A 26467-nucleotide genomic window follows, 5' to 3' on the forward strand; every position below is an offset into this window, starting at 1 on the left:
CACCCAAGAGGATATTATATGAGTGCCCATGTCATACTATGTTTACGACACGAGTGCCTAAATGTTGGTATTTCCCGAGCGAGAGCGAGGGATATACCGATATTTAGGCACGAGTGTCGTAAACATAGTATGATATGGGCACGAATATAATATTCTGTTTATTACCGAAGTCGTCAAATTGAGGAAAATAAACCCAAATCTACTTTCAAACACAGGCTGGCTACCCGCCGTCGCCGCATGTAGAACGCAACGTCACAGAAGAAACGTGACGTCATAGCCTTGTTCATGACGTCACGTCACCATGACAAAGTGATATTTTGCCCTAGGGCATCGTATGAAAAATATGAACCCCGATATGTTCGCCCTCGTAGGTAATAAAGTTACGTAAATTCACATTAGTAAAAGTAAATGCAAGTAAGGGTACATGCACATACATATCTGATGAGTAAATACTGACTGCTTGATGTATGTACCCGAGGGAGGACGAAATGTTGCAGCTTATATATAGATGCGTTAGCGTAATGGATGTTCCGTGTTGTCTACACCCGTTGCTTACACACGTTAAGTTGACTCGCACTCAGTAAAGGTGAATGGATCGTCTCTTATAGAAACATATTGAAGATACAGTCACACAAGAAGGCCTGAAGGTCTACTGCAATCGTGGTTACAGTGGAGTTCTCATTCTACACGCTGCCAGTAGCAAAACGTATCGATAGAAGTATCTCGCGAAACAAAAACTTTTAAAATCGGTATGTATAGACAATGTGTAACGACTTGTGTGATAAGCCAACATGCAAGCCGTTTGTCCATTTGACGCTTGATGGCTGCCTTTAATCGGAGTATGGGCTGGATCCCTTCAGTAAATATTACAGTGGAAAACAACCGTCATCGATATCAGTCGCAATTGCAAGTTATTTTCCTTCTTCCGCCATTATAATAATGAAGTAATATAATAATAATGGAGATATTCATTTTGTGTAATGTACCTGACATAATTGATTGAGATTGAAAACCATTACACATCCCTGTTGGACCTTATCTGTGACGGTATCATGCATTGACTTTGACGTGAAACCTGTTCGGTGTTGGTTTCCTCGACATATCGTGTTATGCACACCCGGACGTTAAAAGGTTTAATGTTTAAAAGTGACACAGGCGTGGGGGACACAATTGCTCTCATTTGTCGTACATGTGCTCCTCTAAACATCCAAGTACTCGTGAAGATCCTGGTTAGAATTGATCTTCAGTAAACCATGCTTGTGGCGACTGACGGGATAGCGTGGTCAGGCTCGCTGACACAGTTGATACGTCACCGTATCCCAATCGTGTAGATCGATGCTCATGCTGTTGATCACTGGATTGTCTGGTCGAGGCTCGATTATTTACAGACCACCGCCATATAGCTGGAATACTGCTGAGTGCGGTGTTGAACATCAAACCAACCAACTAAACATGCAAATCATCCATCATTTAACGTAATAACGAGGTAACTTGAGCAGAGAGCACAGGTTATTAATCAGCCGCAATCCAGATATGATTTACTTGTGAACCATCAAACTATTTTCTTTGTAGGCAGGTATACAAACAGTAGTTTGCTTGGTTCATTTCTATTACATCCAAACACCGTGACGTGGACGGCAATTGATAATATGTTTCACTCTCGCAATTTAGTAAACTGCCGGGCAAGAAAGTATACACTTTACAATTGTATTTGATCAATATATCGAATTCATTATCAAAACGTTACTTGACTGAAACCTGTCGCCAAAACACTGCAATTTTGATGTCCCAAACACAACTACACCGTATAAAAAACATTTCTAGTTTGTTTCAGTTATACATACATACATACATGTGACGATGTTGAAACATATCCCTAAGCTGAATGGATTTTCATGATGATTTAACACCGCTTTGAACATCTAGTATTCAGCCATCATGGTTATTCAGCCCAATGTAGGTTTTCATGGTTATTCAGTCAAATGTAGGGATATCACGGTTATTCAACCCGATGAAAATGATATCACAGTTATTCCGCTTAATGTAGGGACATCAGAGTCATTTAGCCTAATGTAAAGGCATCAAGGTCATGCAGCTTAATGTAGGGACATCACAGTCATTCAGCCTAATGCAGGGACATCACAGTCATTCAGCCTAATGCAGGGACATCACAGTCATTCAGCCTAATGCAGGGACATCACAGTCATTCAGCCTACCATAGGGATATACGGTTATTCAGCCTAATGTAGGATCATCACGGTTATTCAACCTATTGTAGCGACATCAAGGCCATTCAGCCTAATGTAGGGACATCACAGTCATTCAGCCTAATGTAGGGACATCACGGTTATTCAGCCTAATGTAGGGACATCACAGTTATTCAACCTAATGTAGGAATATCAGGGTCTTTCAGCCTAATGTAGGTACATCTACATTATTCAATCTAATGTAGCAATATCACAGTTATTCAGCCTAATGTAGGGATATCAGGGTCATTCAGCCTAATGTAAAGGCATCAAGGTCATGCAGCTTAATGTAGGGACATCACAGTCATTCAGCCTAATGCAGGGACATCACAGTGATTCAACCTACCATAGGGATATCACGGTTATTCAACCTAATGTAGCGACATCAAGGTCATTCAGCCCAATGTAGGGACATCACGGTTATTCAGCTTAATGTAGGGACATCACGGTTATTCAGCCTAATGTAGGGACATCACAGTTATTCAACCTAATGTAGGAATATCAGGGTCATTCAGCCTAATGTAGGGATATCATGATTATTCAGTAGGGACCACAGTTAATGTAGGGACATCACAGTTATTCCTAATGTAGGGACATCACGGTTATTCAGCCTAATGTAGGGACATCACAGTTATTCAACCTAATGTAGGGACATCACAGTTATTCAACCTAATGTAGGGACATCACAGTTATTCAACCTAATGTAGGGACATCACGGTTATTCAACCTAATGTAGGGACATCACAGTTATTCAACCTAATGTAGGGACATCACAGTTATTCAACCTAATGTAGGGACATCACAGTTATTCAACCCAATGTAGGGACATCACAGTTATTCAACCCAATGTAGGGACATCACAGTTATTCAACCCAATGTAGGGACATCACAGTTATTCAACCCAATGTAGGGACATCACAGTTATTCAACCTAATGTAGGGACATCACAGTTATTCAACCTAATGTAGGGACATCACAGTTATTCAACCCAATGTAGGGACATCACAGTTATTCAACCCAATGTAGGGACATCACAGTTATTCAACCTAATGTAGGGACATCACAGTTATTCAACCTAATGTAGGGACATCACAGTTATTCAACCTAATGTAGGGACATCACAGTTATTCAACCTAATGTAGGGACATCACAGTTATTCATCACAGTTATTCAACCCAATGGACACAACCCAAAGTAGGGACATCAGTTATTCAACCCAATGTAGGGACATCACAGTTATTCAACCTAATGTAGGGACATCACGGTTATTCAACCTAATGTAGGGACATCACGGTTATTCAACCTAAGGTAGGAGAATAGCGTGATGTGACTCAGGCGATAGACGTTTACAACTTTGTTTAAACGTAAAACACAAATACATAATATACCAATAAAATAATAACAAACAAATATAAACCCAGAGTCATGATTCATCAAGTTCAAAACCACGATCAGCGGATCCTAGCACGAGTTGAACCTATATTTGAATAGCTTTGTATCAACTTTCAATCAGTCACTCTACGGCATAACGCTTTCTGTGCTATCTTGAAAGAATTGTCATTTGAACAAGAGTACCAGTTAAGGACATATTTGAGAAAAGCAGGTGCATTTTACAATTCGGACTGTGTGAAAAGCATGACTGCATTTATGAATCACTATCAAATAGAACATAATACGATGTGTTCGCCAAAAGGTGAGCGTGTCACACTCCACCAGCGGCCCCCGTCACAAACAACACAAACAACTTCCTCATTCTCACGACCTGTGCGCGACACTTGTTGGTTGTTAGACGGGTGGGTCTATTTTAGTTTCTTTGAGAGAACGCCATTACTCACGGCTGGGTGACACAACCTGTATTTGATAGTTTGGGCCAGGTTTATAGTTGGGGCCTCAACTCGACTGCGTTTCATATTACTCTTCAACAATGACTGTGGTAATGTTGGACTTGAAAACCCAGGTCACAAAGGAATACCGGATGAATGTGTGTTGATCAGTGTTTGCTGTGTTGAGTTGCAGGATGACACGCGGGGTAAATGCTCGTGTTACGATAAAACTGTTTTAAGCTGTTCATTGTCCATATACAAATCCGTATTTTGGCAAACAGTTCGGTCAAACACCGTTATGTCGATATTACGGCTGTCTTGAAGTAAATAATTCGTCACTGCGGATTCTGTCATCATCTTGCGGTTGTGTCCAAACTCGGATAACTCGAAATATTTTCCGAGGTCACATCAACTTCGGCACAACTGTACGTCACTTAAAACGATATTACATTTAGTGCTAATATACTCCTAAAACTGTAGGGGTTACACAGATATTACTACACGAATGTCTTCCAGATTTTCTTACACACCCTAAAATCCTTTAAAACCTCTTTAGCATCGACTCAATACATATTTTGTTTCTTTCACGATCAGTACATAACACAATGGTTATTTGTGACAACGTCATACTGCTTTATTCCCATATCGAGTGTGACCCTCCAAACACACAGTAGTACCTGTGAATTAGGAAGACGAGGATGATGATATAAAAACTCGATGTGATTAAGAACATTTAAGAATACTCTAAAACCATACATTTTTGCCCGCGGCACCGCGAAAGTTTCAATTATATAGAAATCAGGAATGTTGTCAGTTATAATATGATATTAAGCCATCGTTATGGAGTAGCCCATCACGGATCTGGAATCCATGTCATAGATATGTTTGATGCCAAATTTTTCGCATGGGGTTCTCGCCCACATGCATATAAGAATCGGAACCAACTTACAATTTCCAAATTTGTAAGATACATTAGTTTCTAGTAGTTGTCTAGTGATAATTATAAATGAATTCTTATCACATTGGTTGGTTTTCTGTAGACAGAGGGAGTGATCAACACAACACAACACAAGCTGCCCTTCCTTGATGTATCCCTCGACAATTCATCCAACAAGATCACTCCCTCTGTCTACAGAAAACCAACACACACTGACCAGCATATTCATTATCTATCCAACCACCATCCACAAATACAACAGCCATAGTTTCAACCCTAACCAGACGCGCCAAGGCTATCTGCGACCTAGCCCAACTCCAAGATGAGATCGACCACCTCAAAACAACCTTCATCACCCTCAACGGATATCCCACATAACTTGTAGAGCAGACCGTAGCCACAATCCTCCATCAACAAAATGACCGTCCACCCAAACCCGAACCAGCTCCCATCCGGATCAACATTCCTTACCAAGGCCAGATTAGTCATCACATCAGCCGACTTCTTAGAAAAACTGCCAGTGTTGATGTGATATTTTATTCTGATAAAACTTTGAAATCGATCCTGAAAGCGAATGGAAGAGGTGGCAGCAGCCAGACCGAACCCAATCCCAGAGGATGCATCTACAAAATTTGTTGTGATTGTGGAAGCAGTTATATTGGAGAAACATGCCGGCCGTTCATCATAAGGCTAAAAGAACATAAAACTTCAGTTGAAAAATCTGATCTCAAATCTGCCCTCTCAGAACACATCGTCAAAAATCCAAATCACTCTATCAACTGGCAACACACTGAAATCCTGGCTTCCAACATCAGTAATTGGCGCAAAAGAAAACTTCTTGAACCAATCAACATAAGAAGATTAGCACCCGAGATCAACAGGGATCAAGGGGTTTAACCCCTAGCGCCTGGTGCATCACCAAGAAATCATAGACTCTCAATCCACTCTGCTGTGTAAACATACTCTTGTTCTTATTGTAAAACATACCCTATCATTGTACCTGACGAAGGGACAAGAACTAGCCCAGAAACATTGTGTAAAATAAATCAAGAAGTTGTTATCCATAAGATTTGTCTTATAAAATACATCGTGGTATAATTGAAGTTTCTAATCAAGGCAACATTTTAACATGCACAAGTAAACTTGTCAGGAGGAAAACAGTTTCGCATTTTTGTGATAAAGGTTTCCCAGATAATTAGCTGTGTACCATTGTTGATTTACCACCGTGAAAGGTGTGCAGTTGACAAGGAAGTGTAAATCATTGTTGTCAGATTTTACGTCATAATGAAATGCAGTTTCAAACATCTATATTTAGAGCTTAACAATGAACACCTAATATGACTACATTTGAAAGGATTTACACTTGACGACCCCCACATTAGTGGTGGTTATCAGAACACACAATGCGTGATTGATCCAGTGTTCCTTGTCCACCATTACTATAACTGTAACACGGGACACTGAACACAACACATGTAGCATTAATATTGTGATAGTAACATCGATGTGAGACTTGTAAACCTTCGAAACTGCATATTTTACACCTAAATTGCATCCATGAAAGGTTTAAGTATATATATATATATGAATGATAGTTTTTAAAATGATCTAATTGAATAACTCTACACTTGTAGATGCTGAATGTGCTATTATTGACTCCAATGGTAGTGCTATATATACCCATGTAAGAACGTAATAAATAATAATAAAATTCTGTTTTATTTCTATTTTGTGTGGACAAAAATACATACATAATAACATAAATATAAAATACATATTGGTAAAATGGTTCTTGTGCTAAAGAGAATTAAATAAAAATGCGGGATTAAAAATAGTGGCGTAACAATATATTTACATATGGCTAATGTTTCTTTGGTGAGTGTCACGTTTGGCAAAACCAGTTTTGATGACAACACTTTCTGGTCAACTAAGCTGAATTACTTTAATTAATATGGTTGTTTGGAACTTGCTGCATCATCGACCTTTCAAATGTCAAGGTTCCTGGGATCACTGTACATACCAAGCTGCATTGATTCTCGAAGACGTTCCTCATTTGTCACGGAATCGTACTGATGCAGCTTCGAGTAGTCGTGCTCGACCTCCTTGCTTCCCAGCCCACACAGGGCAGAATAGGAGCTTGAAGCAGCATCGGCCAGTCCAGCATGTCCAGATACCCTGGAATCTGGCGCTTCATACATTACAGAGGCGATGTCATTTCTTTTCCCAGACTGATAGATGTAAAATATTGAGTTGCTGGTAGAATCTGGTTTATCCTGAGGCAGTTCTGATGTTTCCACTCCAAGGACTACATCGGACGCTTCATAAATTGTGGAAGTGACAGCTGTCCTGTTTGGGGGATCTGAGTGTGAGCTGAGGACATCGGTTTTACACGGAGTTGGTTCTCGCATTTCAATTCCGAGATGTCCATCCAACTCTTCATATATTCTTGAACTCACTTCTTTCCTTTTCAGCAACTGGCGGAGATTTTGTGGTAGCTTTTGGCAGGGTTGGTGTCACCGTGCGCCACGTTTCTGTCTGTGCTGCGGTGTGCACGGGCGACGTCTGACTCTTCATAGTTCGTAGAATCGTCACAGTTCGATCTACTGGCCTTTTTACGTATTACATCCGCATGCTCGTAGTTTGGGGAAATGTTCGGTTTCGTGATTGTACTGAAATTGAAAACAAGTCCGAATGTGGCTTTCACCTGCTGTTCGCGTAAAAGTGATCAAAGTCAAAATAGGGAGTTGTAATAGACACATGTTTTATCACTGATGCATGCAATTTGGAAACGTCCTCAACGTATCTGTCACAAGAATCTTTATGTGTCTATATCTGAATATAAATGAAATGAGTCAGTTTCACCGATTTAATTTACTTTTTGTTCAGACAGATAAATCATTTTAAGGAACTCGATTATTATTGAACGATATAAGATCATATACGTCACCATGGTCTTATGATCTCAAAGGTTTTTGGGGGCGGTGGGGTAGCCTAATGGTTAAAGCGTTGGCTCGTTACGCCGAAGACCCGGGTTCGAATCCCCACATGGGCACAATGTGTGAAGCCCATTTCTGGTGTCCCCCGCCGTGATGTTGCTGGAATATTGCTAAAAGCGGCGTAAAACCAAACTCAGTCAGTCAGTCAGTCAAATGTTTTTGACGCAAGAGTGTGTCATTACTGAAACCATAAATTGGAATTTCTGGGTAGGATATGTTCAAGCGTGTAAGAGGCGACTAAAGGGGATCGGGTGGACATCTTTTTGACCTTGCCGATTATGTATCATAACGTTTCAGCGTACTCATGCTGTCAGTCACTGATCTGTCTGGCAAAGATGTGACCATTTATCGGTCGCCTTGACGTAGTCGTCACATTTCTGAGTGTGGTTTATGACACTAACTGAATCTCCTATAAGTGACTACAAACACACTCACCAACATACAATCACGAGAACAAGGCTTATGATGGCTACCGCTGCACTGGCTGAAGCAGCTGCTACAATCAATACCAACCGTGGGAAATCTGAAACATATGACATTTATTTGTTATAATGTTGAAAAGTCAGTACACACACAATGGTATTACGTTATATTCATCGGTGTGTTTGTGTGATGAGAAACAAATATTCATAACGTTTGATGCTGATGGAAGAGGGGAAACACACTGCCGTATATGATATTTCATGCATTTTGTCTTAAATTATGCATCCATCCACCCATTACATCCTTACTTTACACACATGCATACACGCACGCACGCACGCACTCATACAGTATGCATGTATGAAATTAATGCCCTCTACAGCAGCAATTGTGAAAACTTATATGGATTACAAATCGTTTACCCGCATTCTGTGCGGCAGTTGTCGTCTGATCGCCTGAGAACGTTGAGGTGACTGGTTCTAACAAAAAAGTACCGAAACTGATAAAAACAGTACCGTAATATCCCACCAGATTTACGGCCATGTTATAAAGTTGTGGGATATACATATATAAACATACAAATGCGTATTTAATAAATTTGTTCATATATTTGTTTGAATTCATGCATTTTGATGAAACATGCATTGACAAATATGCAGGTAGAGGAAGTGCATCTATAGACGTGCTATTCCTACGAACGGGGAATTATTAGCAGCCATTGTGATTGTTTATAAGGGCTGGAAATCGTTTACCCGTAGTCAGTGAGGCAGTTGTCGTCTGATCGCCTGGTAACGTTGCGGTGACTGGTTGTAACAAAAAATGAAATTAAACAAAAACGTTCCGTAACGTTCTACTGGATTCACAGCCTTGAGTAGTTGTTGCAATACGGTGGACTATACATGCATATACATTTGATGAAACATATATATTGACAAAAATGGAGGTACAAGAAGTGCATCTGTAGACGTGCAATTCCTCCGCACGAGCAGCCATTGTGATTGTTTATAAGGGCTGGAAATCATTTACCCGTAATCTGTGCGGCAGTTGTTGTCTGATCGCCTGGTAACGTCGTGGTGACAAAATTACCCCAAAACATACCGTAACATTCTACCGGATGTACAGCCAAGTCATATAGTCATACAGTGGCATATACATGCATATAAAATAAATTTAAATATATTTCCCAAATTTGTTTATGTTTCATTAAATACATGCGTTTTGATTATTTATAAAAGTAGGGGGGGAGAAGTACATCTGTTGCCGTGTAATTCCCCAGAACGAAGAACTGAGAAAGCTTTAGAAGGTATCCCTAGACGTACAAGACATTTCAACACACGCTCGTTGAATGAATGGATAGTTACCTTCAGTGGCAGTTGTTGTCATGGTCCTTTGCTGAGTTGACGGTATCGTCCCTTTAGACGAGAAGTTTAGAAAGACACATATACTTTATGAGCTATCATGACACAATCGATCTGATGTTTCCACCTTAGATGTTTTCGGCTTTTGAAAATTCTACATTTGAACCATTTAATTGACTAGCTGCTTTAATGTTAGACATATTCTGGGACAAATTGATAGTTGAAATCCTCAGCGTTCTTCAACATCAATCAATCATCATTAGTACATCCATGTATGTACGATACCGTCTTGCTTCATATACCACCAATGTTGGTTGCTAACTGTGACTAAATGGCACTTAATCAGTGATGCATTCATGATACATTTTAAGAATCTCATATTCTAAGCTAAAGATACAATCCAGTTTCCCCCCTAAAATTGCGATATGGGCATGAAATCGGTCGATTGGAAAATATCATACGTGCTACATATAATGCTGTGCGCACTGATAATCTGCAAAAGAGTAATTACAACTGTGTAAAGTTTACCTGTTGACGAGAGGCTGCCTGAAGTGATAGGATTATTGTAGGTCGTGTCTGTTTGATCCATCATGGTCGATTCTGGATTCAATGAGCGCGTTAATGTGGGCGTTGTTGATGTGATGTTGGCTGAAGTAAAAACTGTAAGTATATTTTTTATGTACTCCATTCAATCAATGAGTCAACAACATTAGCTGGACCATTGATGCTGATGATCAGAGAATGGTTAAAAAGGCTGTTTGTAAATATACGCCGGCTGTAATATCATGTTCCCTAAATACATCAATGGATTTAAACTGTTTGTCACCAAAACATAAATACCGCACAGTGTACTTAGATCGTACCACGTTGATATCTACGTGTAAATGGGTCCTTAGGGGATCATTATAACATGTTTTTAGCAACCTGTGCCTCTTAAGCGGCAAAATATGAATCGGGCAGGCTTGGTGAAACTAAGTTGATTGCGTGTCTTGGTTGACACACGTCATCGAATCCCAGTTGCGTAGATCGATGCTCATGCTGTTTTCATAATATCAGTCACTAAGTTGGCGTGCGTGAAGTGACATCCGGGATTCGAACCCACACCCTCAGAGTCAGGCACCAAATCGTCAGCACACAAAGTCAGACGCCAAACCCGCTCAGCTAACGCGACCTCCCCAAAAATGGATGTCTGACAACTGGTAGTCTAGACTGCGGACCATGTGTACCCCTCTGATAAGTGTAAATTGGCACGGCTCCCACGACCGAAAGCTATGGTTACATGTACACAATGCCATTTAGAAAGTGGTTAAATGTAACATGTTAGATTTACACTGAGCTGAGCGGGTTAAGCGGCTGACTTTGTGTGCTGGCGATAAGGTGCCTGACTCTGAGGATGTGGGTTCGAATCCCGGATGGGACTCAACCCAAAAAAGTACTCGAATTTGTACTTTAGTAAGAAAGTGTAACTCCAAATATAACATATGTAACAAATACCGAAGAAAGCGTAACAGGAACACTGGAATATAGTTACGAGACAAACAGTTTGGTCTCCCCTGGCTCTTGTTCTAGATTTTTTTACACGTTCAGCGTTTGATTAAAAGAATGTGAATTAAATATTATATAACAGATTCGAAAGCCGTCATTGTTGGGGGGATACTTAGAGCAATATAGATCGGCTTACCTGAGGAAATGTGTAAACATCGCATGTAAAACAGCACACAAGTCCAAAATGTAAAACTGTAAGTACCCATTTCTTGCAGGAACGTGGAGAACTAACCACTGCTCATATTTACACTGGCATGTCTTTCTTCGCTCAAATAGTGAAGCATTATCTCGCATAACCACAGTCTAACTATCCCGTAAACTGTAACTGAACGTCATCGAATCATATATATTAATAATGATTTCGATTTCCGCTTTCCTTGATCAACCCATATCAGATATAATATGTATCAAATGTAACGAGTTGATATTACCGCAGATTCATTAATTATTTACTTGTGACAGAGGTAACAGAGACGGTTGGTCTGGTTTAACGCCCCTTTGAAGTGAAGCAGGTCTAAGGTGTTTACCATTTGGGCGGTTTTTGAACCAACTTAATCGTGACAAACCGGAATTCAATCAATGATCCTTGGTTTCTGGACAGACGACTGGGTCATGCGCTCAGGGGACGCAGACCGGACAGACGACTGGGTCATGCCTGCCCACTGTTTTGCCTGAAGATCTATAATATATTGAAGTTGATAGTTGCTATATTCCTTTTGTATAAATACATGATGATGTTAAATGTCTTTTAAGGATAGATATAAGGATGAAATGAGAAGAAAAGTATGCCGTTCATTTTAGTTATTTAATATCTAAAAAGACCGTTCAAATTTATATCACGAGGCGCCACCTATACACAATGGCAGTAGTTATTGAAAGATATCATGTTAGGCAAGTCTTTGGTAAGTATTTAGAAGTAGCAATACGATGCCATCATGAAATTAATGCAACACGTCACAATTTAATTCCGGACTCACAAAAGGCCAGAAACTCTCCACACTGTGGCCACTTTCTGACAAGGGATTTAAACAAATTAAACATGCAGTTGTCATGAATATAGGCCATGGATGAAAAACTGATTTTTTTTTTCGAAAACTCAAAATTAAACTCGCTCACTTTGATTGCTATTTCAAGGCAACCTCTTGCTGCTTCATCAAAATATTTAAATTCAATTAAACTTACTTAAACTCAACAGAGCCGTTTCAATGTTCCTAACAAATGCTTCCTAAAGGCATATTAGATTCTGGTGTTCCGAGGATGTGAAGGAGATACTTTAAAAGTACGATGCCATCATGTTTGTAAGAAAATGAACGAGCCGCCATGCATTATATTCAATGAGGTTTGGGCTTGGTGACAAGGAGCTGATACATTTCTAGGTAAGGAGAATCAATCCTAGGTTGAGAGAACATATCAGTATGTATGTGTGAAATGAGTGTGGTCGTAAACTCTTAATGTAAATACCAAGTATTAGAACTGAGATAAGTGTTGACGAAAGTCATCTCATGCAAGATCGTTTTTTGGTTTTAAAACATAACACCAAAACACATCTTATGGTTTATACATGTGTCAGGTAGCGCAACACACATGTGTAGGGTGTCAATCCTGACTTTCAGATATTCAAGGAAGGTCGATTTACCTCAAAGGATATTCAATTGACAGGCTTATTGATTCTGCTTATCACACATTTGTGATGTTCTTACTTTCATTCATAGTTAACTTTCCATTTATGTATGAACTGGTAATGTGGCGTCAGCAATGCGCGTAGTATCTACTGTACATACTGTTTACAGTGCTGGCAGTGGTAAGCATGCAGTGGCCAGTACGTTCAAATTCACATTTTACGACTGCGAAACTCCCTAAATGCCGACGATCCCATACACTGAACGACTGTGCAAATATTGCATTGAAAGTGGAAGATCTGTTAGTGAAGATGCCTTTCTAAGCTCTAAGAATTATAATCCTAAACAGTATTTCAAGGTGAGGTGAGGTGAAACTGGGTTGTACGTCGTGCTTGAGAATATTTCGCTCATATGACGACGTGCATGCGTGTGTATGTGTATGTGCGGCTGCTTGTACTAGCCCAGACTTAAGCTGGTTTTATAGTGCTAGCCCACTGAGATACCATGCCGCAGTGAAGCATGAATACCCCACTCAGACACATTATACTGACTCCGAGCCGACCAGTCCTTGTTGTACCCATTAATGCCGAGCGCCAGGCAGGGACCAACAAGTACCATATTTTAACGTCTTTTGGTATGACGCGGTCGGGGATCGAACCCGCGACCTTCCGCTCTCCGGGCGGACGCTCTAACCACTACACCACGGAAGCGGTTATATTTCAAGTGTAAACGTCTTCGATCGAGCATATTTCACCTGAAAACGTTGATGTTCTGTATAGCTCATGTCTATATTTATATATGGTCCAAGTGCGAAGAGAAACCTAATCGATTACTTTACTGACATGCAACTCATGCATTACTGCCTTTATTACAAAAAAAATAAAATTATCCAAATATAATATGATGTCTTCATTTCAGGCGTAAACCGGATGATAAAACAGTGTAAATACAGCTCTTGATGCGTGTGATCGGTACAGACAAAATAAAATAACACAAAACAAGTGGCTGAGTCTTTAATATAGACTGACAACGGCAAATCTGCAATTTCTGAACACTACAGTAGAAGTAGACACACCGCTTGTCTGTTCTCGAAACCATATCTCTCAATCTAACCATGGCATTTTATCTTAGAAACCTTACTTCTTTTGTTTCTTACTATTTTTATTTCATAAGCTAACAAAGTCACGGGTGTTTGATGCAACACTACTATTGTTTCTCTATAGCCCCTTCTTAAATAGACTGCCAGCTTTCCCCTTTGGCCAATGTCCGCATAATTCAATTGCATTGTGTATACATATGATCGAGTGGTATTTATGATACACTTGAAGGAAGATAACTCTCTCTTTTAACAAAGCTTCAATTGCAGTTGGAAGATTGTCTGCATCACTTGAAATACAGAAATACACTTATGATTAGGGAAAACCCACTTCACTGTCGTAAGCAGATCACGCCCCATCACCACCACCCACCCCACTACTGTCCAAATCCAAACGAAAAACTAGTTGAATCACGAAGCAAACAAACATAATCGATTGTGACGTTGTGTGTTGGGGCAAGATAGACCCGCACACCTCACAGCATGCTCTACATGTATAGTCACAACACACTCATTTTACTTCCCTGTTCATACCTGAGACCTGGTCGTCCTCGAGGGACGTTTACTCGTGCATTTAACTTTCAGTAACACCTAGCGACCTGTTGACGTTAGTGGGTTCGTCATTTCATCGTGCTGGTTATAACAGTAACTTCTTGGGTTTGTTCAGACTATTTAACACATTCACTTATATAGAGTCTACTGTTTGCCTGTGTGATGTAGATACGACTGTAGGTTTATGTTTTGGAGTACCTAATGGATTCACAGGTACGAACATAAACGAAGACGACCAGACAGCGTGATTATATACAAGCAGTGTAGTCATGAATTGACGAATGTTGTTTACATTTCCTGTGCTTTCGATGGCGGATGTGCGTGAATTTCAACGAGGCAACTTGCTACATATTGAATAGGAATCCAACAGTTTAACGGCATGCCTGAACAGAGACGACATGTTCTGTATCCATGGACGTACAGAAAGCACGCATTGAACTTCTGATGACTGAGATCTAACAGCCATGCATGTTGAAAGGGTGTTTGTGATCTGTCTACATTTCTTCTTGGCTGTATATGGTGAGTAATGGTACAGACAAACGTGTCTTTGTATTCTGTATTTCAGTATGTGTAATGTGATTATTTCATCATAATTCCGGTTGCCGTATGATTTTATATCGCATTATGTACGTGTGATTTGTTGTGACTGACGCGCAAATGTCAAAAGCCTTTCATGCCACTGGATTTTAAAGCTCACAAGCCATTTTAAACATTAACTGTGGTATGATACATACCTTTGAGACACCTCTTACAACAAAGTCCAAATCAGTCTTAGACTCAGATTGTGTACAAATACACACTGATAGTTGATCACATTTAAGACAACGTTACACATTTCTGCAGCGTTTAAGCAGGTTTACCTACCAGCATATATACGCACTAGTTTTGTGAATTGAAGGATACTGTACATGCACCGTTTCATACATTATATTAAAACATTATAATGTTACATATAATGTCTTATTTGAGTCACACAGAATTTCATGTTTTAAAGATGACGCTACATCTTTGCTTCGAAACTTCTCGTTTATTTCAAACCAAATAGGGTTTTACCGTCAATTGGAACAATATATTCAAGTATATTTTGTCAAGTATGTTTGACTGAACGAGTTTCAATATATTCAAAGGTGTCAGAACTGGAAACAGATGTATAGAGGATTTGACGAAAGTCTTTACAGTACAGCTTCAGTGTCCTGCCGGTGAAAGGATACATGTCGTGCACAAGGTGTATGGGAATGGAGACGCAGCGACATGTCGTCTGAAATCTGCTCAGTCGTGTAGTAAGAAACTCGACAGCAGCCAGTATGGCCTGGTTGTCAACTGTAATGGGAAACAGTCATGTCGTGAAGCCATGCAGGTACAGACCATCAACAACTGTAATATTACTAATGCTGCTGCTGAAGTAGAGTACAACTGTATCGAAGGTGAGATTTCAATATGGTATACCTGTATCAAAGGTGATCATTGGAGACACCTGTAGTAGATCTACGTATAAACACTGATTTCTTTAATATCAGCCACTGAGTCCATTATAGACATATTATAGTAAATATTTACCATGAACGTCATAAACGAATTTGTAGACGCTGGATGCACAGTCGGATAGCAACTGCAGTATTACCGATGCTGCTCAGTGCTGAAGTAAAGAACTTCTGTATCAAAGGCAAATTTGGTCGTTGACTGTTAGTAATACACAACTGAAGAATGACGGGATTTCTTCCCCCCATCAAGTGCAATCTTTTAGCGAAAAACGTGTGTCGCTAGTGGGCTTACAAATGTTATCTTCGTCGACATGAACAAATCTTTATGAAAGTAACCAGAAATATTTATTTACTAATAATTTCCCCATTTAATATTTAATGTGAAATATTTGGTTGATTTGGTACGTGTCATGTTATTGTCTGGATTATGCGCATGTGTGACACGAAAATATAGAAACAAACCCTGTCGATGAAGGCGATGCTAGTACTTGTCTCGGTGAAGCATATATATGCTCGAGCTGGTCTCAGGTGGATTATTTCGTTGTCTTGGAATATGCACATATGCACATGCATTTCATAAGTCGAGATGCCAAAGCAAAAGGTGCTCGTGTGAAAGACTCAAGGAACATGTATAACGTGGATCTCGCATGACCGACGGACTCTAAGTCGAGCTAACCATTTCAGCGATTAGACACCAGGTCATCGTGATTTAACCCATACTTATAAACCGACAGTGACGTCACTCTATTGTTCTTAGGGGACACTTTTTCTCGTAATATCCCTCAAATCTGATACAATCTCGCTTCTTCGGGCAATTATCTTAATAATGTCCCTCTGTCCCGGGGAATTACCTTAATAACGTCCCTCTGCCCCGTGATTTTCTGAGGAATAGCCCTTGACTTTGAATTATTACTTGTTTTGAAGATTGATACGGCTTTGTCTTGTCATCACTGAATGCGATCTTTAAATATGGCGTCACTGACAATTTCCAACATGTAGTGCTGACACCCGGTTTCGAACACGTAAACCTTCGCTTACTAGCTTGGCGGTTTTATCCACAAGGCTACGAAGGATCGCTGTCAAGAATGAGATTGTTTGTCGGTATGAGCCGTGTGTTCCTCCCAAGACGGGTAGTGCGGGCAGCGCACGTGCATTGCGAGGCGTCGGCTGCCAGTCTCATCCCAGTTGATTTCACTAGTAAATACCAAATATTGAAATTATATCTAAAGTATATCTTCGGTCGGTTTATAAGTTGGATATAACATGACCCGTGGGCATTATTGAAAAGTAAGCCCTCTTCCCTTGGGGAATGGCCTTACTTTTCAATAATGCCCGCGGGTCATGTTATATCATACACGTAGTACTATATCAAACTGACAACATGAACAAGGAATGATATGGATAATGTTAGTCTATGATTCATTTTACCTACATGTATGAGTCAATATTTAAACACAGTAGTCATTTATGCATTGTGTTACTGTTTCCGTAACTTATGATCACTAGCTCTTTACCATATTGCGGACCATGGTACACTGCGTTTTCTATCAAGGTTTTCATTGTCACGTTAGGTGTTTGTCATTCTCACACATTTGATCTCGACGTGCATGCCATCTAACCTCATTCTCAGCACCCGTGTTATAAGCTCAGTTCACAATATACTGATAATTACAGGACGCTATCAGGCTTGAATATTATTGACCTGTTATGAATATCCACTTTTGTATGGTGTCACAGCCGTGTTAGGCAACTAGATTTTCCACCTCCTACTTCTTGTGGATGGAGATTCGGTGAAGGAAAATGCAACAAAAAATACATAAATTATAGTAACCATGGAGACGCATTACAGGCCATGCCTTCTATAATTATTTTACATTTTTCAGAAAGTTCATTCTATCGTTTCATACGATACGAAATGCATGGTCCTGCACGTATAATGCACGCATCAGTTGCGAAAAATGCAAGATTACAATTATATTGACGTTGAGCAAGAACAGTTACAATTCGACTGTTTTGACCTTGACCTGTGCCCTTGACGTGTTACATGTATTGGAGACGCAATGCTTGTTGTATCAGAAACATTCAGAGCATTGACTAAATATAGGTAAATTGTGATGACTTAGCCATTTATGTAGAGCAGAAGCGGTCTTTCTAACATTGTATGGTTACCATGGAAACAACCCAAAATGACATGTTGCCGGAAACTTTCAACAAGAGATCCTGAACTTTCCAAAGATACATCTAGCTATACCTCCGTGTTTCAACACCGAAAAACACTGCTCTATAAGCAACCCATGCTTGTCGTATTAACGAATACACAATACCATTTACAAAGTCATCAAAAGTAAGACATGTTATATTGGGATTGCACTTTGTCAGTAAAGTATAGATTCATGTGTACCATTTGACCACTTTCTAAATGGCATTGTGTATTCCCAGCTGTCGGTCGATGGAGCCGTGTCAAATTACACTTGTCAGAGGGGTACACAAATTCCGTGCTCTATACTACAAGTTTTCCGATTTCCATTTTTGTGGAAACAGTGGTAGCTGATTGGGTTGAGTTTGTGCTGGCGATTAAGTGCTTGACTCTGAGAGTGTGGGTTTGAATCTGGAATACGAAAAGTACTAGAATCGGTACTTTACTGTGAAAGTGTAATCCCAATTATATCACGTGTTACGTTGTCGAAGGAACCGACTAATGGGATCGAGTGGTCAGGCTTGCTGATCTGAATGGCATATGTCATCGTATCCGAATTGCGTAGATCGCTGTTCATGCTGTTTATCACTGGCTTGTCTGGTTCAGATTATTTTCGGACCACCGCCATATAGCTGGAATATTGAGTATTGCTGAGTGCAACAAACTTGACAAAACATCAGCAATATATATAGTAAACACCAACCGCAGCATGCTGCCAACTACTAATTCGTATGCTAATTTAAAAAAAAAAGTTTTCACTTCGACTATCGTTGATTTTCATGGCAACAGTAATCTAGATTTTTACCTTAGTGTTGCCAGTAGGACAGAACATCCTTATCCCGGTAACAATACATATCAGTAACATTGACAGTAATTTATGAGTGTTGGTTCTTGGAGCTGCTAGTTAACTTCATATCAACCTGGGGCGGTGGGGTAGCCTAGTGGTTAAAGCGTTGGCTCGTCACGCCGAAGACCCGGGATCGAATCCCCACATGGGTACAATGTGTGAAGCCCATTTCTGGTGTTCCCCCGCCGTGATGTAGCTGGAATATTGCTAAAACCAAACTCAGTCAGTCAGTCAGTCATATCAACCTTGATCAACATGAAGCCAAAGCAAAATCTAGCATGTGTGTGAGCAATTCTCTCAATGTGACTCATGACATATGTCTCAAATCCCAACATAAACCTTATCTTACTTGTCCTATGTCATTGTATTTCAGGAAGTATGAATATATGTAGTTCAGTCACAACAACAGTAAACGGGTCGGTGTACCTTCATTCTCCCGGCTTCCCTGACAGTGTCGGTGTGAACAGCAGCTGTGTTGTTAGGATCACAGGACAGACTTTACAAGTAACATTGGCAGAAAAGTATATTAAGTCAGGGATGCTTGACATCTCAGGTGACGGGAGACAACTCTTGACAAACGTGAACGCGGACCAGTACAACAGGGTTTTACCTGGAACAGCTGCCGAAATAGTTATAGTCTACGATAACCATGGTCAGAATGGATCAAATCTATGGATACGCGTTGCCGGTGTGTATTAATCAAACTATCTTTTGGAGTATCTTATATGATAACTGTCATTACTGTGATAACTGTTTATCTAACTAATACATTAACCAGAAATACGAACTGATGCCTTTCTAACTAGTTTACTGTAATCACTGTAATTGTTATTGTAACCGATTCTTCAGTACGTAAATGACATGACGTATAGCCCTATATCACGCTAGAATTGTCTTAAAGATAAACATATAACTCCGACCTAGAGAATGCTGCAGAAATAACTTGTTCATAGATTCAGGTCAAATGAACATAAAGATCAGCGGAGAAACATTGAATACATCAACCAGGACTACGTCAACACAGCAGCCGTCACAGAGTACAACCATTCCAAGTACTTCGGACACACCAACAACTGAAACAGCGGCAATTACACACTCTACAGCTATTGGTGAGTGTATACTGACGTTGTATGACGTTTTCAGCCGCTTACATGGGATATTTACCTCCATACTTGGATTAGTAGTGTGTTTCTTTTGTATGAGTATGAACATTATTGATGTGCACGATACTTTAAACGATTGTGGTCGAACGCTATGTTTCATTGCATAGCAACAACAATATTAATGCTTTTGAATTAGGTTTACTTATATGTCTACATCGTTTCTTGCACGGATATACCATATCTTTAATACATTTGAAAAATGTCCGCGAAAATTAAAGATGATACATAAATAAAAACAAACAAAGCTAGCATATACATAAATAATACATATCTATCTTCCTTGGAACTACATAAGAAAATCTCAAGTTGCAGCGTCTTTTACGACCGCTACATCTACGCATGGACATACTACTAACTCGACAGGGAGTAAAGCAACACAGTGGCCGTCCAATTTCACGATGACGGTATCAACAGACACAGGTAACCATACGCAATGACACGCATTTCTTCAGGGTGTGTGCACACTATATTCTTCTATCGCATGTAAATATACACAACCGCTATGTGGTATATCAGTAATTTAAAGTCGATATGTACAATGTCTACGTTCCTTGAGAACTACATGTTTAGTACATACTTTAGTACATACCACCAGAACTGCAGAACTGTTGTAACAAGCAATGATACAACGGTATGAAAATGATTTACTAACCAGTTGTGAAGGTCGAATTCTAATAATTATGTGCATCCTGGTGAATTATACAAGGAAGAAGAGCATTTAAAACCTGAAATGTAAAGTCATTTTTGTTTTCCCAAATCGCATATAAACGCAAGTTTCGAAAAAATGAAATCTCATAAAAGTAAGCGTTCATGTTTATGTCTTCTGTCTAAAAACTTGTCAGTATATGTCAACATATATCTTTTTATATGTTTATTGTAAACCTGTCCGAAACATATTCCAAGGAATTGTCATTCAACAGTACATTTCGTCTCAAAGGAAAAGTAATGCTTCAAATCCTGACAAGAAACAACTCAGCAGCCGCTTTCTCCCAACAGATCAATCAACAATGTCAGAAACAGTGACACGTGATCCAACAACAAACACAACCACGGCGCTGACTACTCCAAAGTCAACCACGGCAGTGACAACTCCAAAGTCAGTTACAGGTGAAAAGATACACAAAATATCAATAAGATAAAACCGCATGAGGAATGATCACGAACAATTCATTTAGAGATCACATTCAATGGACCGTGCATGCAATATTTCCTTGTAAAATGAACAATCTTAACCACTCAAGTGGTGTGCTTTCACATTTATGTAATCCACATTTTAGGGACAGACCAATTGATCTTCTGGAAGGGGTTGGGATGGGATATGTGTTAGAGACAGAATAGCGTTAAGACTTCCATTTATTTTGCGAAAGGAGGAACCAAGACACATCATTTGATGTAAGGCATTACTTAGACCGATAGGACTTACAACCGATACAAACAGTCATATCATTGATATTAGGGATACACATATATATATAGATATACATATCACTACCCTTGATTAATCTATGTCATTCATGCTGTCGAATATGAAAGAGAAATCTAGTAAGTACCGCGTGTATGAGTCGATATTGACTGATTAAGAATCACCATCAAACAGTTAAAACGTATGATACAAGAAGCTGAACGTACACCCTCTCACCGGTGGCACCCGTCAGAAACACATGCAAACATATGTTCACCTAAATGTCCCAAATGAATGAGAAAATAAACACACGAAATCTATTTATTTACTACTTTATAACCAAATTACATTGTGCGATGTATCTAATTGTCAGTTTTATTTCTCATCAGTAATCTTTACAAATATGACTACAAAGGTTGGCGAAGCATCTTCCACAACCATGTCCAGTTCTAAACTGGGTAGGTACCTCAGCATTGTACCGACATGTCATGTGTCCAATTTAACTTCATTTAACAGAAAACAAACATGTCATGATCAGTAATGTAAGAGGTCATTACTGTTCATGAATAAATACAAGTTGTTCAGACCTTTCCAGTCATCGAATCTTACTCTTCAACTCACTGACAATATATCGTGATGAACTTATTTTAACAGGACTGATAATATGGGTTGCTTCTGCTGTCTCAGGCTGTGTTGTCACAATCTTGATTGTCGTGATTTCAGTTGTCCTTTGCAGGTAATATTCAGATTTTCTTTTTTATCTTGTAACATGATGAGTGTTTATTAGAATTTATGTTTTCAATAAATATTGACAAACGTATTGCATAAACTATCTTCAACTATACACTTTTTAAATTTTCTGAAAATATAGTCATCTTAGACTTTAATACTGTCGAATCCCGTTATCTCGACCAATCGGGATCATGTTAGAATTTCAGGTATCCGGACACTCGAGATAACGCGTCATGAACAATAAGTGAGATAATGTAACTGTGTAATGAATACTTATGGATCTGTTCATAATTATAAACAAACACGATTTAATCGCAACATAGGAAATAAAAAATGTGTTTATATGATGAGCTGGTCTTGACTAGAGGATCGGGTCCAAATATCTATGCAACAGTGATGACCGCATTCGGATAATAAGGGTCGGCTGTATCACAATTTAATGTCAGTTAATTGTTTTATTTTATTCAAGGAAACATGTGAAGAAGAGCCATCCTCTTGAAACTCCCGGTCAAGGTAATTTTGAAAGGCCTTTAGAACTCAGTCCCATGAATACGGAAAAGCATCACAATGGCTTGGAACAAAATGAAACCTTTCACCAGTTTTTTGTGCTCGATCCAGAATTTGGAGCAAGAGTTGGACAATCCTTAAATACAGAACTTGGACACCGAACTGAGACTTCTGGAAAATATGAGCAGGATCAGTACGCTAAGGCGTTGCCTTTGGGTTCTACAGTAGATATGTACGACAACAGTACATTTATGGTTAATGGCAGCAGGCCTGACAACGGTCATCAAGGAATATGTGGTATGACTGAAAATGATTTATATGACGGAGGTTTTGATAATCTTCGAGAGGCAATGGTTGACAATGTAGCCTATGATAAATTCGACTTTGAAAGAGAGAAAGAATCTGTTCAGGACGATTCCGACACTTCTCCTAATAATAGTGAACAGGCTTGGAAAAATAATCGTGAAATGAAAGAAAACGACCTCTACGACAGAGGGCCTCCTTGTGCTGCCAAAGACAATCATGTTGGTGATGGACTGGAAACTAGCGAGGGAATGGTTGACAATGGGCTCTATGATAAATTCGACTTTGACAGAGGGAAAGAATCTGTGCAGGTCGAATCCGACGCTTCTGCTAACAACAGTAAACAGTCTTTGGAAGATAAGCGTGAAATGATAGAAAATGATGTCTATGACGGAGGGCCTCCTCATCTTGATCAACCCTTTGGCAGCATGGCTGACAACGACAATCCTGTTGGTGATTCGTATGATGAAGGACTGGAAACTAGCGAGGGGAATGGTTGACAATGGACTCTATGATAAATTCGACTTTGACAAAGAAAAAGAAACTGTGCAGGTCGAATCCGACACTTCTCCTAACAACAGTAAACAGTTTTGGAAAGATGGTTATGAAATGATAGAAGACGACGTCTACGACGGAGGGCCTCATCATCTTGATGAACCCTTTGGCAGCATGGCTGACAACGACAATCCTGTTGGTGATTTGTATGGTGTAGGACTGGAAACAAACGTGGGAATGGTTGACAATGGATTGTGATATGGTAGAAAACGATGTCTACGAACGGGGTCCTCCTTGATGAACCCGTTGGCAGCGACAATTGTGTTGGTGATTTGTATGATGGAGGACTGGAAACTAGCGAGGGAATGGTTGAAAATGGACTCTATGATAAAGCGTATGATATTTTATTGTGGATAGTGTAAGAAGATGAGTTCGCAAATCTGAAACTTACACCAAAATAAGCTATCATGGATTTACGTCATGTCATCGGTGGGTGCATTAATGGACTTGTCCACCACAAGACACAAATGAAATGAAAAGACGCCGTCTAAATCTACTTTTTCAGAGAATGAACATAAAGACAAATTCATTTGATCATAGTTGATAGTATAATGCCGAGCACATTTGACGTCTTCATGCCATTATCAATTGACATACATATCTATGATCATGTTTTAATGCTTTAATCCGACCCAACTTCTTTTGCAGAATACGCAGCACATTAACACTCTTATTGAATATCACTGAATGAAAGGTCAATGCGTTTCTCTTGGTTCAATTATAACCTAACAAAGTTCAAGATTGTTTCAAACATCAGCTTTAATTTAATAAAAACAATAAACCAAACTTTTTGTCATGATGGTACACAAATGCCCGTTTATTTTGATTTAGTTGACGTATATACCTTTGTAAATTGTATTGGAGCGGCATTAATATAAGCTTGTACCTTGTTTGCCAATCCATTTATTTCACGAATAAATATGTTTAGACCAAATGCCCGTTACCTCATTTCAACGAATGTCATTCCGACTACCTAGTGCTATTTTGTTATAATGATATTTTTGTATGTTGATTTTGGCCATTGTGACTGGTAATACATTTAACAGGATGTGTCACGAGAATACACGGTGTTAACGAACGAAAGATGAATGCTCGATGTCGATGTTTTACCTGTTCTGTTTCTGCCTGTATCAATGACATGGAAAGTCGTGAGTTTCCTGGTGTATGTACACGATCACGTTGCTAATGCTGCTCCCGCATATGGTGGGACACCGACATTAATGCGTATGTTTGTGTTGTATTTCTTCACTCATTCAGTTACCTATTTCTTTTTATCCTTTAACACTGCGGGTTTAAATCACTGAGCTGATTGTGTTAAATGTATTCGCGTGTGCACATGGATGGAAATAAACCTTATTATCACCATGAATTACAATTTTGTAAAATTATATTCAAACGTTCGTATATATACATTTGTATTAGGATGTATATCAGAGTATATAGAGTTTACACAGCTTATATTCTGTACGTTCTAACCAGTTACATTTAACACCTAACAAACTGCTTATTACACATGTAAACACATTGCTATTGACTTTCTAACGTCAAAGTACTCGCCTTTGTACACTGTATCTATTCTGCACATAACGTATAGCAACCCCACATTTACTTATTGCCTCATGTGCAGTTCTTACTTACTGTTCCAACAGTGGCCACTCTAACAGTCAAGCTTGCAGATAAGGAAATATGAAATTTTAATCGGCTTACTGACTTCTTTCACGAAAAAGAGGAAAATGAAGGTCGATGAAAAATGCCTGAAAATGATTATTTGATAATATAGAAATATTTTCCTAATAATACCATACCAAACATGGCGCTAAAGTATTGGATCCGCAGAACAGCCATATAAACTAATGATGTAACGTAAGTTAGATACGCAGTAACACAATATTCTGAACGAGAGGATTCTTTACTTCCTTCATGGGAATTAATCATCCCAACAGTACAATACAGCTAGCATATGAATTGCCCAATGCGCGCTCTTGTTACAGGTATAAACGCTGAGAATGACTAATATGTATTTGAGCTGCATTGTGTAGATTGCCGGAGTCGTTATCGGGGACAGGTAAAAAGCTATTCAGATCTGAAAAGGGTTGTAGTTTGTGGCAACAGACAGGCCCCATATAAACAGGTCTGACTTGACAGGTCAGGAGAAGGAAAACACGACAGTCATTTACGTATTGCAGTACAATGATTTAAAACGTTCTCAAACAAACCTATAAGATGAAAACAGCAACCCAGCTTGGATTAGCATCAAACTATGCCTTATAAAGCCACACGTTAAGATTCATGTCCATTCAAGACGTTTCAAGCTCAATCATAAGAATCACTTAACCATTGAAATTAATGCTAAATTAAACAATGGTTTTCGTCATGTTAGATCTCAATAAAACCCTTTAAATGGACATTTATAAATATGGCTGAACGTGTAGGTAAGACATATTCGCGTTATCACTGATTTAATCTAATCTCGTTCTAATGAAATGATACAAAACATCACCAATTCAAAAGGTTATAAAAAGACCCATAAAACCAAGAAGCTGTACACAATGTATACAGCCGATCATTATAAAATCAGAAAACAGTTTTGGTTGGTGTTGTGCTGTGTATCGCTCACCGTGTATTAGAACATATTTCCTCCCCCCCCGCCCCCGCTTTTTTCCGGTATACATACAGGTTGACATA

General features: G+C 39.3%; 1 protein-coding gene and 1 long non-coding RNA gene across 6 annotated transcripts; one reads left to right on the forward strand and one right to left on the reverse strand.

The window, feature by feature from the left end:
* Window positions 1–6729: 6729 nt before the first annotated feature.
* Window positions 6730–9245, reverse strand: LOC124261196. Its single transcript, XR_006894274.1, has 3 exons — window positions 9178–9245; window positions 8438–8904; window positions 6730–7675 (listed from the first exon to the last, which is right to left on the reverse strand). It is a non-coding gene; the product is annotated as an uncharacterized LOC124261196 (long non-coding RNA).
* Window positions 9246–14561: 5316 nt separating this feature from the next.
* LOC124261204 lies at window positions 14562–24716 on the forward strand. Of its 5 annotated transcripts, none has more exons than XM_046695525.1 (9): window positions 14563–15114; window positions 15723–16019; window positions 19494–19808; window positions 20074–20229; window positions 20590–20703; window positions 21280–21390; window positions 22075–22143; window positions 22340–22421; window positions 22887–24716. In XM_046695525.1, the coding sequence occupies exons 1-9, from the start codon at window positions 15060–15062 to the stop codon at window positions 23725–23727; spliced, it is 2040 nt and encodes a 679-aa protein (XP_046551481.1). In that variant the 5' UTR covers window positions 14563–15059; the 3' UTR covers window positions 23728–24716. The 5 variants fall into 5 exon arrangements, with proteins under 5 accessions (XP_046551483.1, XP_046551481.1, XP_046551482.1 ...); XM_046695526.1 differs by having other exon boundaries at window positions 20596–20703; XM_046695527.1 differs by lacking the exon at window positions 21280–21390 and having other exon boundaries at window positions 14562–15114.
* Window positions 24717–26467: the final 1751 nt, after the last annotated feature.

The sequence above is a fragment of the Haliotis rubra genome, unplaced genomic scaffold (genome assembly GCF_003918875.1).
Source record: "Haliotis rubra isolate DU_JTF1 unplaced genomic scaffold, ASM391887v1 Scf790, whole genome shotgun sequence".
NCBI lineage: Eukaryota > Metazoa > Mollusca > Gastropoda > Lepetellida > Haliotidae > Haliotis > Haliotis rubra.